This window comes from Peromyscus maniculatus, chromosome 7 (genome assembly GCF_049852395.1).
Source record: "Peromyscus maniculatus bairdii isolate BWxNUB_F1_BW_parent chromosome 7, HU_Pman_BW_mat_3.1, whole genome shotgun sequence".
Lineage (NCBI taxonomy): Eukaryota > Metazoa > Chordata > Mammalia > Rodentia > Cricetidae > Peromyscus > Peromyscus maniculatus.
The window spans coordinates 7,073,561-7,088,164 of NC_134858.1; the positions used below are offsets into that span (position 1 = coordinate 7,073,561).

Genomic DNA, 14,604 nt, shown 5'->3' on the forward strand with positions numbered 1-14,604 from the left:
GTGCACATGTCAAGGTCACAGGACAATGTGCATGAGTCTGTCCTTCTTTCCCCCATGTGGGTTCTGTGGATGACTCAGACTTAGTGGTGCACATCTTTACCCAATGAACCATCTCACTAGCCCCTGAGGCAAAGATTTAAGTCTTTCCCTCTAAACAGAGTTCCAGCAAATACTCCAGTTCAGATTTGGCTTCATGCTGTTGTGTTTTTTTTTTTCCTTTAGGCTATATTTCTCTTTAGAATCAGAATAGGTAAGAGTATGCCTCACTCCTATTAGAATACAGGAACATTAACATTTAAAGAAAGCATAGAATTGTGAATTTAAAAGTTCATTATTTCAACCTAACTTGGTTTCATTCTAATTTGATTGGATTGGCAAACTACCATGGCTATACTAAAGCAAAAACACTTCAGCAAGTATAGGGCAGTAGTTAACAGAGTTTCTAGGTTATCTAACTCTCTAATCTCTACACAATTGTATACAGCATTTCTAAAAGGTGGGCATAAGAAAACATGTCAACTGGTTATGAATACATGGTCAAATCCAATTAAACAATCAAAATAATTAGTGTAAAAATGTTACACCAATAAAGTAAATCAGAAGGGGAGTCATCCTTCTAAGTCAATCCTTCCCATTGTACCTGAATGGTCTTCAAGAAATTCCTGGTGTGTTTGATTGCTGGCATTTAGTATTCCATGTACAAACTTTGTCAAAATGCCAAGGAGTGCAAATGATCTGAGTTTTCTTCTCCACCAACATCAACAACACATGTCCCACAGCAAAAGGCATATGACAAGAATATGGGCAGATTTTAAAACCGATTTAAGACTTGAAAAGTATGGCCAATGTGAGGTAAGCATGCTAACCACTACACAACAGAAACAGCAGGACATCCTAGAGGAGTTTCATTGAGGGCCAGTGGTGATGGTTTGACAGAGGCCTGGAATCAGACCAGTCACTGACTGTAATGAACATTTTGTAGTCGGGGCTGATTAGACAAAGAGTACACTGTGTGACACACAGTGGATCCCAATGCCACTGGGATGAATGAAGAGGTGTTGGTAAAACAGAGGAGTATGGTATTTTTGTTGTTGTTTCTTTTGTTTTTAATTAATTTTCTGGGGGCTCTTGGGGGGCATGCTGCAGTGGTGAGGGGCAGATGGGATTAGGAGGTGAGTGGGATTGGGGTTCATGATGTAGAATTCCAAAAAAATCAATAAAGTATTATGGGTTTTTTTTTAAGTATGTCAAATGTATCTATTGACGGCTACCAAGCTGGGACAAGCAATCCTGCAACACTCTTGGAATAAACGCTTAAATGGATATCATGGCTTGTGTTGAAGCAATCTTCTAAGAATGTGTATTATCTTCTACTTATGTAGGGAAATATTAACAACAAAATAGTAAGCCAGTCAGTAAGTAAGTAATGTTTGTAGAAGTGAATATTTAGATAAGTTAATCAAATTAAATGATGAAACATCTTATTTATCTGAGTTATTTAAGATATATGTTTCATCAGTGGCCTATGTTTGCTTTATAAATGGACTTTATATAAAATACCACTGGGCTCTGTAGAAAAACATATGATACAGTTAGAAGGTCACAGAGTTAGGAGTTACATGGGTATGAATCTCTCTGCTCATCAACTGTGGGACTGAGGGCACAGATCTGTGAACACCAATGTCCCCACTGATAGCACAAAGTTATTGACAAAAAAAGTATAAAATAGGGATAAAAATGAAGTCAAATACTTAGGGAATATATAAAATACTGAATTCCTTTTCCTCATCCCGGGACATGGCTGATTATAAGTGGGACTTAAAAGAACTTTTTGAAGCCAAATCACACAACTCATGTCCTCTTTATGACAAGAATTTTTAAAGGAAAAAGAATTGTAATTATAATGCCACCATAAGTATAACTTAATTGACCACTTTAAAAATTAGTTCTGCCTGAAATATAGTTTTAAGAATATTTTTGCATCTTATCAGTGTCTTCAGGTTTCACTGCTTATAACATGAGATACAACAGTCATATATTGCACTGTGGCTTTTGTAACTTTGCAAAAACTGTGCATTTAATAGAGTTAAAAAAGGCAGATTTCTAAAATAGCTTCAACTACTAGAGAATGGTTACTAACAAACAAAAATCTGGCCAACTGGCAAGAAGCTCTGTCAGGACGAAGGCCTGGCATGGCTCCTACGTGGAGTGATTGGAAACAATATAATTACAGGATGGATGTGGAAATTTCAGAACTACTGAAATGTTTTTGCTAAAATCAGTCTTTTACAATCTTGATAAAAATGTTAAATATGCAACTTGACATGACATACTACATTATTGTTTTGTAGAGTAAAAGATATTAAAAACACGTCCCGAATTTTGTTTTATGTTATAGTCCTAGCTATGACATCGCTTTGATTTGGGAGTCAGTGATTTTGTAAGGCGACATTGTATTATGAATGTCAAACATCAACCAAAAGTTTACTTTGATGGCTTCAGAGTTTTGCTTCTGTACTATATACATTACTTTAGGTGAGGGGACAATTTGGGTTTCTAATTAGCCTGTGATGCAGAGGTCTCCTAAAAACCAAAATGCCCTCTCTGTCCCTGTTAGGGTCCCTTTTCTCTGTCCATAGTTCTTACTCATCTCTAAGGTTCATACTCATAGTTCCAAATTTTGTTCACCTTCCTGTTGCCTTACTGTCAACTAGTAACTAATGTCAGCAGATAATGGTTTAAAGTATCACCTTTCTCTGAAGCATTTACATTTTAAAGAGGATTCTGGAAGATGGATCTTTAAGACAAAATTGAATTTAATGCTTACTTCTCTCTAAGCACTGGGCTAATTGTCTTACATAAACGGCCTCTTAATACTACCATCCATGAGGTAACTTTTATTGTTCCCTTTGCAGGTATGATAGGGCTAATTTAGCAAATAAAGCCTGTAATGAGTGTCAAAGCCAGGATGGGAATCCCTGGCTGGAAGCCTGCTCATCCAGGTGCAACGTGAGGTGCAGAGTAGCCTTGCACAGGCAGAGGCCGTGCAGTGCCCTGTCTGTCTGCACAGCTGCCTCTGACATTCTATGGGTTTGCTCACTAGTACACTGGGCTGCGCACCTCGTGGTTCTAGCTTCTAAACTGAGTGAAGGACAAAATACTCTGAATCTAAAGAAAACAAACCCTGTGTTTCCTTCTTTAACCATAAAGTTTAAGCTTAAGCACTATAGCCCTAACACAAGAGCTAAAGGCTCTCATAGAATCACTTCAACATTTCATAAAAGAGGAATCTCAGTCCCAGGAAGATCTGCCTGCTGGAGGGAGTACTAGCTAGTGGAAGGAGGACTGGCTAGTGGAGGGAGGATTGGCTGATGGAGGGAGGATTGGCTGATGGATGGAGGGACTGGTTGATAGAGGGAGGCCTGGTTGATGGAGGGAGGACTGGCTGATGGAGGGAGGACTGGCTGATGGAGGGAGGACTGGCTGATGGAGGGAGGACTGGCTGATGGAGGGAGGACTGGTTGATGGAAGGAGGACTGGTTGATGGAGAGAGGACTGGCTGATGGAGAGAGGACTGGCTGATGGAGGGAGGACTGGCTGATGGAGGGAGGACTGGCTGATGGAGGGAGGACTGGTTGATGGAAGGAGGACTGGTTGATGGAGAGAGGACTGGCTGATGGAGAGAGGACTGGCTGATGGAGAGAGGACTGGCTGATGGAGGGAGGACTGGCTGATGGAGGGAGGACTGGTTGATGGAGGGAGGGGATTATTGGTGGAGGGCTTGTTTCAGAGCTGGCTCTACATTTAACTTGGTGGCGGGGGGGAGTCAAAGATATCAAGAACTGGAGATTTATTTCACCTGAAATTTAGTTTTAGAGAACTCATGATCATGGGGTGAGAATCACAATGTGATGAGAATCACCGAGGGTTGCTAGCTAAAATAAGGAAAATCGCTTCAAAGCAAGTGTCTTGATTTGTCTGTTCTCTCTCTCTCTCCCCCTCCCTCTCTCTCTCCCCCCTCTCTCTCTTTTTCTCTCTCTCCCTCCCTCTCTCTCTCCCCCCTCTCTCTCTTTTTCTCTCTCTCTCTCTCTCTTCCTGTAAGGGGATTTACACACTGCAGCCTGGCTCCTATTTAACATCTAGCCTTCTGGACTGAGATTTGCAATTTTAACACTCTTTTTATTTCTTGCCCAGAAGGAGGTAGCTGTCTCCTCAATGATGCTAAGCACGGGCTGTGCCTGTACAGTCTTCACATGGCTCCTCACCTTTTGTGCTGCAGAGCCACTGTGTTCTGGTCATGTAGAGGTGCACAAACTTGGAGCTCCTACACTGAGCAGGTTTGATAAACTTAAACACTCATCAAAGTGCTGGTGGAGCTGCCCCACCTGAACAGTTCACTACATAATCAGGTGAAGAAAAATTGTAATCTCAGATACTACTAGCAATGTGCTTACACTCTGCCACATAAATCTTCCAATTCTGCCTACATTCAACAGCTACTGAACCCAGGTGGTATCTTAAAAACACACTAATCAACATTATTTTCTCCCCACAGTGCTGACAAAATAAAGAAAAACTCACTTAGCCTACCGCTTCTGCTGACCACACCCTAAGCCCTAAGCATTCTGTCTGAGGAATCTCAATCCCTCCTCTTCTATGTTAGTCATGCCCTAGAACTCTGTTTTTGCCATCGTATGGTGGCTTGGGGTACCTACTTGTAGTTAAGACTGACTGTATTCACAGTTTAACTAACCTTTTCATTAGCCAATTTGGGCTAATAAAGACACTGGCCAGAGGCTTAGGTTTTCTTTTTTTTCTTTTTTTCTTTTCTTTTCTTTTTTTTTTTTCGAGACAGGGTTTCTCTGTGTAGCTTTGTGCCTTTCCTGGAACTCGCTTTGGAGACCAGGCTGGCCTCAAACTCACAGAGATCCACCTGCCTCTGCCTCCTGAGTGCTGGGATTAAAGATGTGCGCCACCACCGCCCGGCTTTTAGGTTTTCTTTTATCTTCAAAATTACTTTGGCTAACGAATGAACACATAAATTGTCAAGAGCACACACATTTGAAGCAGCTGTGGAGATTTCAGTGGTTGATGGCTGATGTGGGAGACTGATGTAGTTTTCTTCAGAGGTGTAGCCAATAGAGGTGTAGCCATTCTCTGCTGTGTGTGCATGGGTAACACTAAATAAGAGTCAGTAAGAAGAAGAGGGAGAGGAAGAGGGGGAGGAGGAAGAGGAGGAGGAGAAGAGAAGGAGGAAGAGGAGGAGGAAGATGAGGAGGAGAAGACATGAAGTTGGGAAGAGGATGTGGTAGAGGACCAGGGAGGAGTTGGAGATTAGGAGATAAGGGTGCATTTTATCTAAATCTATTGCATTCATGTATTAAATTTAAAAATAAGTATAAAATAAGGTATTCAAAACATTAAATATACATAAATATTTTTGCATACATCCTCAAACAACAAATGAAATATTAATATTTAAATTAGTGAACTGTAGTCCTTCATAGAATGTTTCTGAAGCTTGGCTCATTATTGGTACCATGAGGATGACAACTTCTATGTCAGAGCCATTTCTGAGGACAGTGTGATGACTGTACTGTAGAGTGGCATATTCAAATGTATATTCTTATAGACTTATGCTGTGGGATGGTCTGTATGTCAAGTTGCTCTGATTGGTCAATAAATAAAATACTGATTGGCCAGTGGCCAGGTAGGAAGTATAGATGGGACTAACAGAGGAGAAAAGAAAAAACAGGAAGGCAGAAGGAGTCACTGCCAGCCGCTGCCATGACAAACAGCATGTGAAGATGCCGGTAAGCCACGAGCCACGTGGCAAGGTATAGATTTATAGAAATAAATTAATTTAAGCTATAAGAACAGTTAGCAAGAAGCCTGCCACGGCCATACAGTTTGTAAGCAATATAAGTCTCTGTGTTTACTTGGTTGGGTCCTAGCAGCTATGGGACTGGCGGGTGACAAAGATTTGTCCTGACTGTGGGCAAGGCAGGAAAACTCAAGTTACAGACTTAAGCTTTTTATTCCTGGTATTGAGATAGAATGATGAGCTCCATGGATATTTGGCAAGCCCTCCACTAACTGAGCCAAATCCTGAGGCTCTACAGCTTCCTGTTTTTTTTTTTTTCTCCTGGAAATTTTACATCTCAGTGTAAGCTTTTGAATATTTCTGTACGTAATTAAGCCATGATATACTTGAGATGATATAGTAACCACTGCTTTATTTAGCAAGGAAAAGGTGCTGGCAAATATCTCCAATCCTAGCTCTCCCACAGCTTCAGCATGGTGATTCTGTTAGTTCAAGGATAGCCAACTTGAAGCTAGTCAGAGGAATGGTGTACACACACATGTACACACACACACACACCACACCACTCCCCCTCCACACACACATCCTGCACATACCCACATGTTTCAGTCTGGGATATAGAACAAAATGTTTCTACAAGCCAGAAACAATAATTAATTAAAATCAATAACTAATGTTAAAGGTACTTTTTAGGAGGATTTTTTCTATGCTTTTACACAAATTTTCCCCCCTGTATATAATACTTTGAATTTCAAAATATTTGAACAGACAGAAGTTTAGTTTTGTTAAATGAAAATCAGTTTGGGAAAATTAGTTTAACAGTATCTGGGTAGAAAACTGCTCCCTTCTAGAGAAGTGAACAGTTGAGCATGTAGGCAAGATGTTTTCCTCACATGTTACTAGACATGTTTTCATGATCATCTCTTGGACAGTAAAAGAAAAATTTAGTAAAAGAGTCCATCATAGTTTTCATTGAGATCCAAAGAAAAATGTGCTTTCTACATCCTTTTGAGAGAATGAGACTTAGTCCTTTGAGGTATTTCTGACTACTGAATCCTCTCTGATGGTTTCATCACTTCCTACAGCTCTCAGGGAATCAAGTCACCACTCTACTTTGAAACAGCAGTGTTAGAATGTTGTAGGAAATGACCCAAGTGTCTGTCATGGATATGGGCTCCAATAAACTAATAGCAGGGAGCTGATGTCTGATTAAATGCTTTGAAACTCAATCAGAGGAGCCAGTGGGTTTACTCAGGAATTCCCTGTGCTTTCAATGAAGCACCCACTAAGTACGAGGCATTGCGCTACATATTGGGGATATGAATTGGAGCATGGAGAGGGCCATAGCATGAAAGAAATGCCAGCTTCCTACAAGAAGTACAAAGATTACTACAGATTTTATTCTGATACTTTATGTCACATAATAAAATTTTCCTAAGTGAAATGGGAAAAAATATGTTTTGAAACAAGGAAGGAAAAGAAGAGAAACAAACCTTAATAAAAATCTAGCAAAGCACATGCCCTGCGAGCTCTGGCATCACCATTTGAACGAGACCAGAATTCGGGTTTGAGATGTTGATTTCACATCAGGTTATGGTTATTTCCTGATTTCACAGCTCTTAGTTTCATGTGTTCAAAGCCAAGGCCACTGATGAAGTTAGAGCTTGTGCATGGTGATGCAGAGACCCAGCCTGGGCCCCCATTTCCCCTGACCTGACTCCACAGCAATTATTTAGAATACACTTTCCCAAGGCATTTCCTAAGTGCTCTGTCTAGTAGAAGGAGCATGGCCCTAGAACAGAATTTTTATTTCTCAGCCACAGTGACCTCTAACATTTCAAGTTTCAGTCCCTGCTTTAGTGAGAATATCAAATGTTATAATATGGTTTTCATGCCAATGCTATGAATCTGAGTTCATTTTTTTGCTTCTAGGTTGTCTTCATTTACAAAACAAGGAGGCAAAAGGGAGGCCACCAGAAAGGCTTGCTTAACACACAGCTCATCCTCCTTGCACTATTCTTACTTACACTCTATGTCCAAGTTTCTGACAGTCATTTCTGCCCAAAACTTTAACATATGACTTTCATTCCTGAACATGTGCATAGATTCACTTATTAATGTTTTCAGCCCCAATTCTGTGCTGATCTCTGGCATGTGGGTGCAAGAGGGAGCCAAGCCTATAAGATGTCTGTCTTGGTGGGATTTCCACTATAACGGAGGATAATGGAAAATGACATTGTAGAGTAAATACATTTATACAGTGTATTAAATGGTGGATACTGTGGAGAAAACAAAGCAGGGGTAAAAATGGAAACACTAGAGGTTAGGAAAGCCTTGCTAAGAAGGTGTGGCTGTGAAGGACAGATGCGGCTGTATGCCTGCAAGAGAGAGAGGCAGGCCTGGGGGACAGCTAGGGCAGGAGTGTGCCTGGTTACTTGAGGCTCATTGGTCAAGACAGGAAGAAAATGGAGAAACCTTATGCAGCCAGATGGTGGCTTAAACCCACTCTGTCCCTCAGTCCTTTCTAGTGTTCTCTCACATAGGAACACAGCAGGGAAGTAAGTCATCTACACGTCAGAGATAGGGCCCTCAACAAACCCTGCCCATGCCCACCCTCCCATTAGAATTCTACCAGCCAGAACTGTAAAGAGGTCCCTGTTGTTGAAGCCATCCACCCTGTGGCATTTTGATCTGGCAGCTCGAGCAGGCTAACATGCAGACTTATTTAGAGTCAAAGCCAGGCTCCTTACAGTGGCTTTGAGAATTCACCATCTGGCTGCCCATTAATTGATGTCAGACTCTCTTAAATTGTTTTCCAGAGAGGATATACTGAGATACAAGAGATACACATTTCCAGCCACCAGACTTGAACAAAATGAATAGAATTAGCGGCAAGTTGGCAAAGGGGTATACAATGATTTGTAGCATCGTTTACTGTTCTGTTTCCCACCACTCCAAGAGGTGATTTCCTCTGTGCCTCACTTTGATAAGCAAGACTATTGCTAACACAGACATAAGGTGACTGGAGCTCTGTTTGAAACTTAGCAGTTTGGGTATCGTGCTGCAAGCAACACCATCAGCAATCGCCTAGGGAGCTTGTACTCCGAAGCAAGGGCCTCTCTGCAGTCACTCAGATCCGACACTTCCACCAGTTTTGCGAGGTTTCATGTCTCTTGCTCTGGACCACATAGTCCTCACCAGTGGCGGCAAAGGCATGGTGACAACAGAGGACAGAAAGAAAAGAAAACAGCTGTACCACAGGAGAGCAGCTTCCCACTCGGTGCTGTGGAAGGTGTGTGGTTGTTAATTACTCATGCATGTTGATACATCTCATGGCACCCACGTACATGTCATCTGGCCACCTGTCACACCCCAGAGTGAACAAACAGTGCATGAGAATAGTGAAAACATAGAAGGGTGCTACTGTACCTGGAGAATGAGGCGGCGGAGAGCACATCAGAACAACCCCCTGGCCTTCCCTCACAGAGACTGCACTTCTTGTCCGGCCACTAAAGTTTCCCAGATCTGTCAACACAACACAGCATTTAGATGTCTTGTACAAAAGCAATAAAAAGTAAAAAAGTACTGTGGTCATTTTCACTTATTTTTCTATTATTACCCTGACAATGATTCTTTTGCTTATTTTTTGTTAGGAGGGTCTGATGAATAAATCAAAAGTCACCCAATGTTAAATACAGCAGTTTAAATAAGTCTAGTATTCACAAAAATACCCCATTATTTATGTGTACTTCCTGTTCATTCTAAGTTGTCATTGCAGAAAGAAACTAAAAACAATACAATATTTGAACATATTGGTAATTTCTTAATACTATTTGCTACAGACTGACCTTTCAATGAGGAAAGCCTGTCCTTCACAAGGAGATACACACAGTTTTTAGGGGTGGCACATGTCCAGCCTGCTACCTCATTAGCTGCCATGCTACAGTGTGTGTAAAGCTAAGCGTGAGTTTGCAAAATGAGAGAGACTGTGTGCTCTAGCGAAATCTAATGAGGCTGTGAAATGTTCTTTTCTGTGAGAGTGGATGTGAACGTCATGTTCTTTCATTTTTATGGAGGGATAAAAGGGGACCTTTGAATTAATTAAACTCATCTATTTTGGTTAGCCCAGGCATATTAAAGCTATTGAAACTTATGTGTATAAGAGACAGTAGTGCTGGGTCAGTTGCCTTCCTCCAAATTACATTAATTTACAGAGATGGAAAACAGTCCTAAAAGAAAGTGGTCCTGAAGGGGACAATGGGACTCTGTTTTTTTGTAATTGCTGTTTATTGATCTATTTATCACACTACCCACAGATATTATCTCCCTGTCAGTAAATTAGTTTGTTCACTGTCATGATTTTGAGAATAGTTTCTTACAAATGGTGGTTTATTTTCTCAGAGCTGAGGTCTCTCTATAGTATCATGTTTCCATGCTTTTTAAAACTGTTATGCCATGCTTTCTATTATACATAAATTAATTTTTTCATTTTTAAAATTTCTCTATAAATACCATGTTTAATGCAAATAAGATAGGGTCTCAACTTAACTGTTTATTGACCTAACAACTGTTAAGTTAAACAAGATAATCTACTGGGTAGATGTGAAGGAGACAGTAACTAGTTTTACATAAGTTTCCACCCTCTTTTGTGGTCCTGAGTATTGACTCCAGAGCTTTGTGTGTGCTGACACTACACGACACTGAAGCAGTCTCGCCATGCTGTAACTTTTCAATTTTCAGGCATGGTCCCATTCACTCATTCATGCTGTCCTTGAACTCACGATGTAGCCCAGGTCTATCATGTCCTCCACACCCATCCCACCTCAGTCTTCCCAGTGGCTGGGGCTACCTGAAGGCTCAGACATTTTAATGAAAAATAATTTCCTTAATTTTTAAACTCATAACCAGAATTTTTCAGGCGAGGCCCCAGTGATGGAGGACTCAGACTTTGTGAAGATATAATGATGGTTAGAGAACTGAATGGTGAAAATTGAGACATTTACACTGAATGCTTTGCTACATGGTGAATAAGGAGGCTTTCTACACAGTAGCAAGACAGAGTACAAAGAACAATCTTGCTAAATTATTGTATAAGGTGGGGTGTCATTATTGGAAAACAGAAAAACTAATCATTTAAAGAAGAAAAGAAACTCTTCCATTTGACTATAAACGTGTCCCCCTCAAGGCCATTCTGTGGGTATCTGCCAGGGAGAATGTCTGCCTCTTGCTTCATTAGCACAGAATGATCCAACATGTGTTTGCTTGTGTGAGGAACAAAAGCATGTGGCTCGGGTCTTTAACTGCGTGCAAACTCACTCTGAGGGATAGAGCCTAGATCTTCTTTCTCTGGAAAGTGCTCTAGATATGAAGGTAAAAGTTTGACAAAAGCTTTAAGTTGGCCTTTTTAGACTCGCCTGCTGGAAGGATAAGCAGAAATCACAGAATGAGGCAATGGGTATCTATCTTCAGGGCCTGTTCTTCCTCACCAAATTCACAAATTTATAGAAGACAAAACCTGCTCAATATCAACTTATTTAGACTGACTATGAAATGATTACTAAAACACACACACACATATTTCACACAGTTCCTTCAAGTTCCTTTAATATGCATGATCTAGCAATTCCAATTAACTTATTAAGCTAAAAAGAATATTTTAATAGACAACAATTAAAAATTAGGGCCTCCATTTGGGGACTTAAAGTGCAGAGTCAGCCTAGAAATAAAACATGAAGAAAGGAAAACCACAGAATACTTGTCCTGAACTGTCCTTTGAGATTCCAGTGATCTGAAAGATCATGTGCTGCTGTCCATGCTTCACCGTGCATCAGTGTGAACACAATACAATACCAGACGTTTCACAGAGTTGCCTGTGGTTCACTATTTCCTAGGGACCACAGCACTAACATTAACAAGCCAAGCATATTTTTCAATTATAAATATTTTTAATGTTTAGAGATGTTTTAGTTTTCATTTTGCCTTGGTTTGGGGGGCTGAGTACCGAAGCTCAGGCTTCTACAGGGTAGATACGCACTCTATTACTCATCTGTATTCCCAGGCCCAGAAATGATTTATTTTTTGGCTCATAGTTCTGGATTGTGGTCAAGCAGCCACATCTGGTGATATGTCCTGTCTTTTACCTTGGTCATTCTGCTTCTAAAGGCTGGTTCTGTTGAGCAGAAGGGCATGTGACAATTTCACACTAAATTCCATATGATGCAGGGGTTCTAGCCAACTCCTGCATGAATCCAAAGCCTCTCCTACTGACAGAGGAAGTGGACAGCCATGTTTCAATTATGAATATGTTTGAAAATTAAATGCAGAGAAATAACAGAGAAGTTAAGTGTTTTGGTTTTGGTTTTTGTTTTTTTTTTTTCCCCACACAAGGCTCTGGTTGACTTAATGAAGCATGACTTCTATGGTAAACCTCCTGGCTAGTGTAAACTGAGTTCAGGCACACCTGGCTGGAAGCAGACAGTGCATTTGGAGGTACTCGGGAAATTTAGAAATCTTTTAGCAGGCAATTATGCAGCAATGATGTTGATCATTTTACTACCTCTTATTTTTGTATTAAAGAGAGAAATGAGAATGTAGGCATCTTTTCTCTGCAATTGACGCAAAGCCCAAGGATACAGATTCCATTGATGTGGTTCTGAAACCACAGTTTGAGTTTTAAACTGAAAGTAGCTATTTTGGGAGCTACTATAAGTCATATGACATTCAGACAAGTGGCAGGCTGGGTCTGTGATCCAGAACCCAGGAGCTACAAGCCTGGCTTCTGATCTGAGCTTTGTGCACTAAGAAACATAAAGCTCAACAAAGAGCTTGAATTACAACTGTAGATGATAGGATTATTAGACCTTTACATGCAAAGAGAGGCATACAATAAATAACCGCCCCAGATGATAGACTGTTGATTCTGCACAAATGTTGTCATGTACTCTGGACAGAAAGGAGGCAAGTGTCTTCCTTGCTTGCCTCCATGCACACTGCATTCCAAACAGAGTTGGGTACCAGTGATACAGAAAAGGGTATAGATATGTAGTCTAATCATGCTGACTTGGGTAATTTTGCCATAGTTTAGAGATATCTGGGCCATCATATGGGTACATGAGCCTAAAATATCGTAGCTTTGCCATAACCATATTAATGGGTGATTAATACATGCCTCATAACTGTAAGATATAAACACATGGACACCAATGCTCCTCTCTTCCTTCCTTGCTCCCTCCCTTCCTCTCCCTTCTCTTCTTCTTCCATCCCTTTTGTATTTCTCATCTGCCTTCCTAAATGACTTCTCTTAGTTACTGTTTCTTTCTTGAGTTAAAAATATAACTTCCTATACTGTATCTACTTATGTTGCCCAGGCTAGCCTTGAAATTCTGAACTCAAGTGACCCTCCTGCATTGGCCTCTCAAGTACTTGAGACTACCGGCCCATGGTGACAAATCTGATCACATATTTGAGTAAACTGAAAAGTAGATAAAACAAAGATAGTATTATATGCAGTGAGGTGTCACAAATATTTTAAGAACTAAACTGACTGGTAACTGAGGAAAAGCATATATTTATCTGATGCTACAGGTTAAAAGGATTTCCTTAAGCAAGACTTCAAAATCATCACATTTTGAGGGGGTGGGCAGGGGCGAAGGGTACTAGGTATGTTTGCAATTCATTAAGAAGATTCTCATCCCATAGGGATGTGCACCTGGAACATTATTCCCTGGGAAGAATCATTTCAAAGCCCTGGCGAGAAAGAACACAGTGAACTGAGAAGAAAGAAATGGTCATGGGAGATCTAGATAACAAATTTATGCATACTAAACACAGGAAATTGAAGTAATTATATGAGCCCTTAAAGATGAGAAGAAATGCCCCAGAATTGTGAATGGAGTGCTGTGGCTAGACTGTGCCCTGAGCTTGGATTTCCTTTTCTCAAGTATTCTAAAGGGCGTGGTCATACACAGGCTGAGGGTTGACTTATCCTCGGCTCTGAGGTTATCCTGTAGATGGTGCTAGCTGCTGCAACCTGCAGATACTCTGAGCTTCCTTAGTCACATTTTAAAAGTGCTAGAGACACACATTTGACTAGGTACAAGTCCTAAACCTTTTCTTAAAATTGAGAGTTGTACTTCACATAGAAAGTAAAGCCATTAATAAAAGGTAATTTCCATAAAATTTCCAGCAATTTGTGTTGTGTTTGTTTTTCACAATGAATAGATATTTGGCTGCATGAGGTCAGCCCCTGAGCTCCAGCCTCTGTGACTGCTAGGAGACATATTTTGCAACAGTGCCTCTCAGAGTAGTTAATTACACAGGGAAGCCTTGCCTCAGGTGAGCCATGGTTTATGTTTTATCCTCAGGATTATTTATGTCATGGCAGATTTTTTATTTGTCCCATGACATGCATGACAAAATGTCCCATGGGAAAAACTGGTCAGCTTTAATTCAGAAATACTTTTAATACTAAAAAACCTTAAAAAACAAAAAGCTTGGAAGTACAATGTATTTAATTAAGCTAATTGTAGGAACTGCTGCCTTTTCTACAAGAATTTCAGCAAGTTGGAAATATGGTACAAATACTTCTACTTTAAACATTACTAGCAGTGTGTGTGTGTGTGTGTGTGTGTGTGTGTGTGTGTGTGTGTGTGTGTGTGACAGAGAGAGAGGACAAATACTTGTGTCTATGGGTGGCTGTGGATGCATATGCACACCTGTGTTCAAACATGGGGTGTTTTGTATGCTAGTCTGGCAATTTAAAATTAAGACATTTATCACCA

At 40.5% G+C, this 14,604-nt stretch overlaps 1 protein-coding gene across 1 annotated transcript in view; it reads right to left on the bottom strand.

Moving 5' to 3' along the window:
- Window positions 1–14,604, bottom strand: part of Cntn5 (contactin 5) — a 1,160,177-nt gene that overhangs the window by 362,080 nt on the left and 783,493 nt on the right. Inside the window, exon 7 of the mRNA XM_042280381.2 lies at window positions 9,254–9,349. Within this exon, the coding sequence (XP_042136315.1) occupies window positions 9,254–9,349 (96 nt within the window). The remainder of the gene's footprint in view (window positions 1–9,253; window positions 9,350–14,604) is intronic.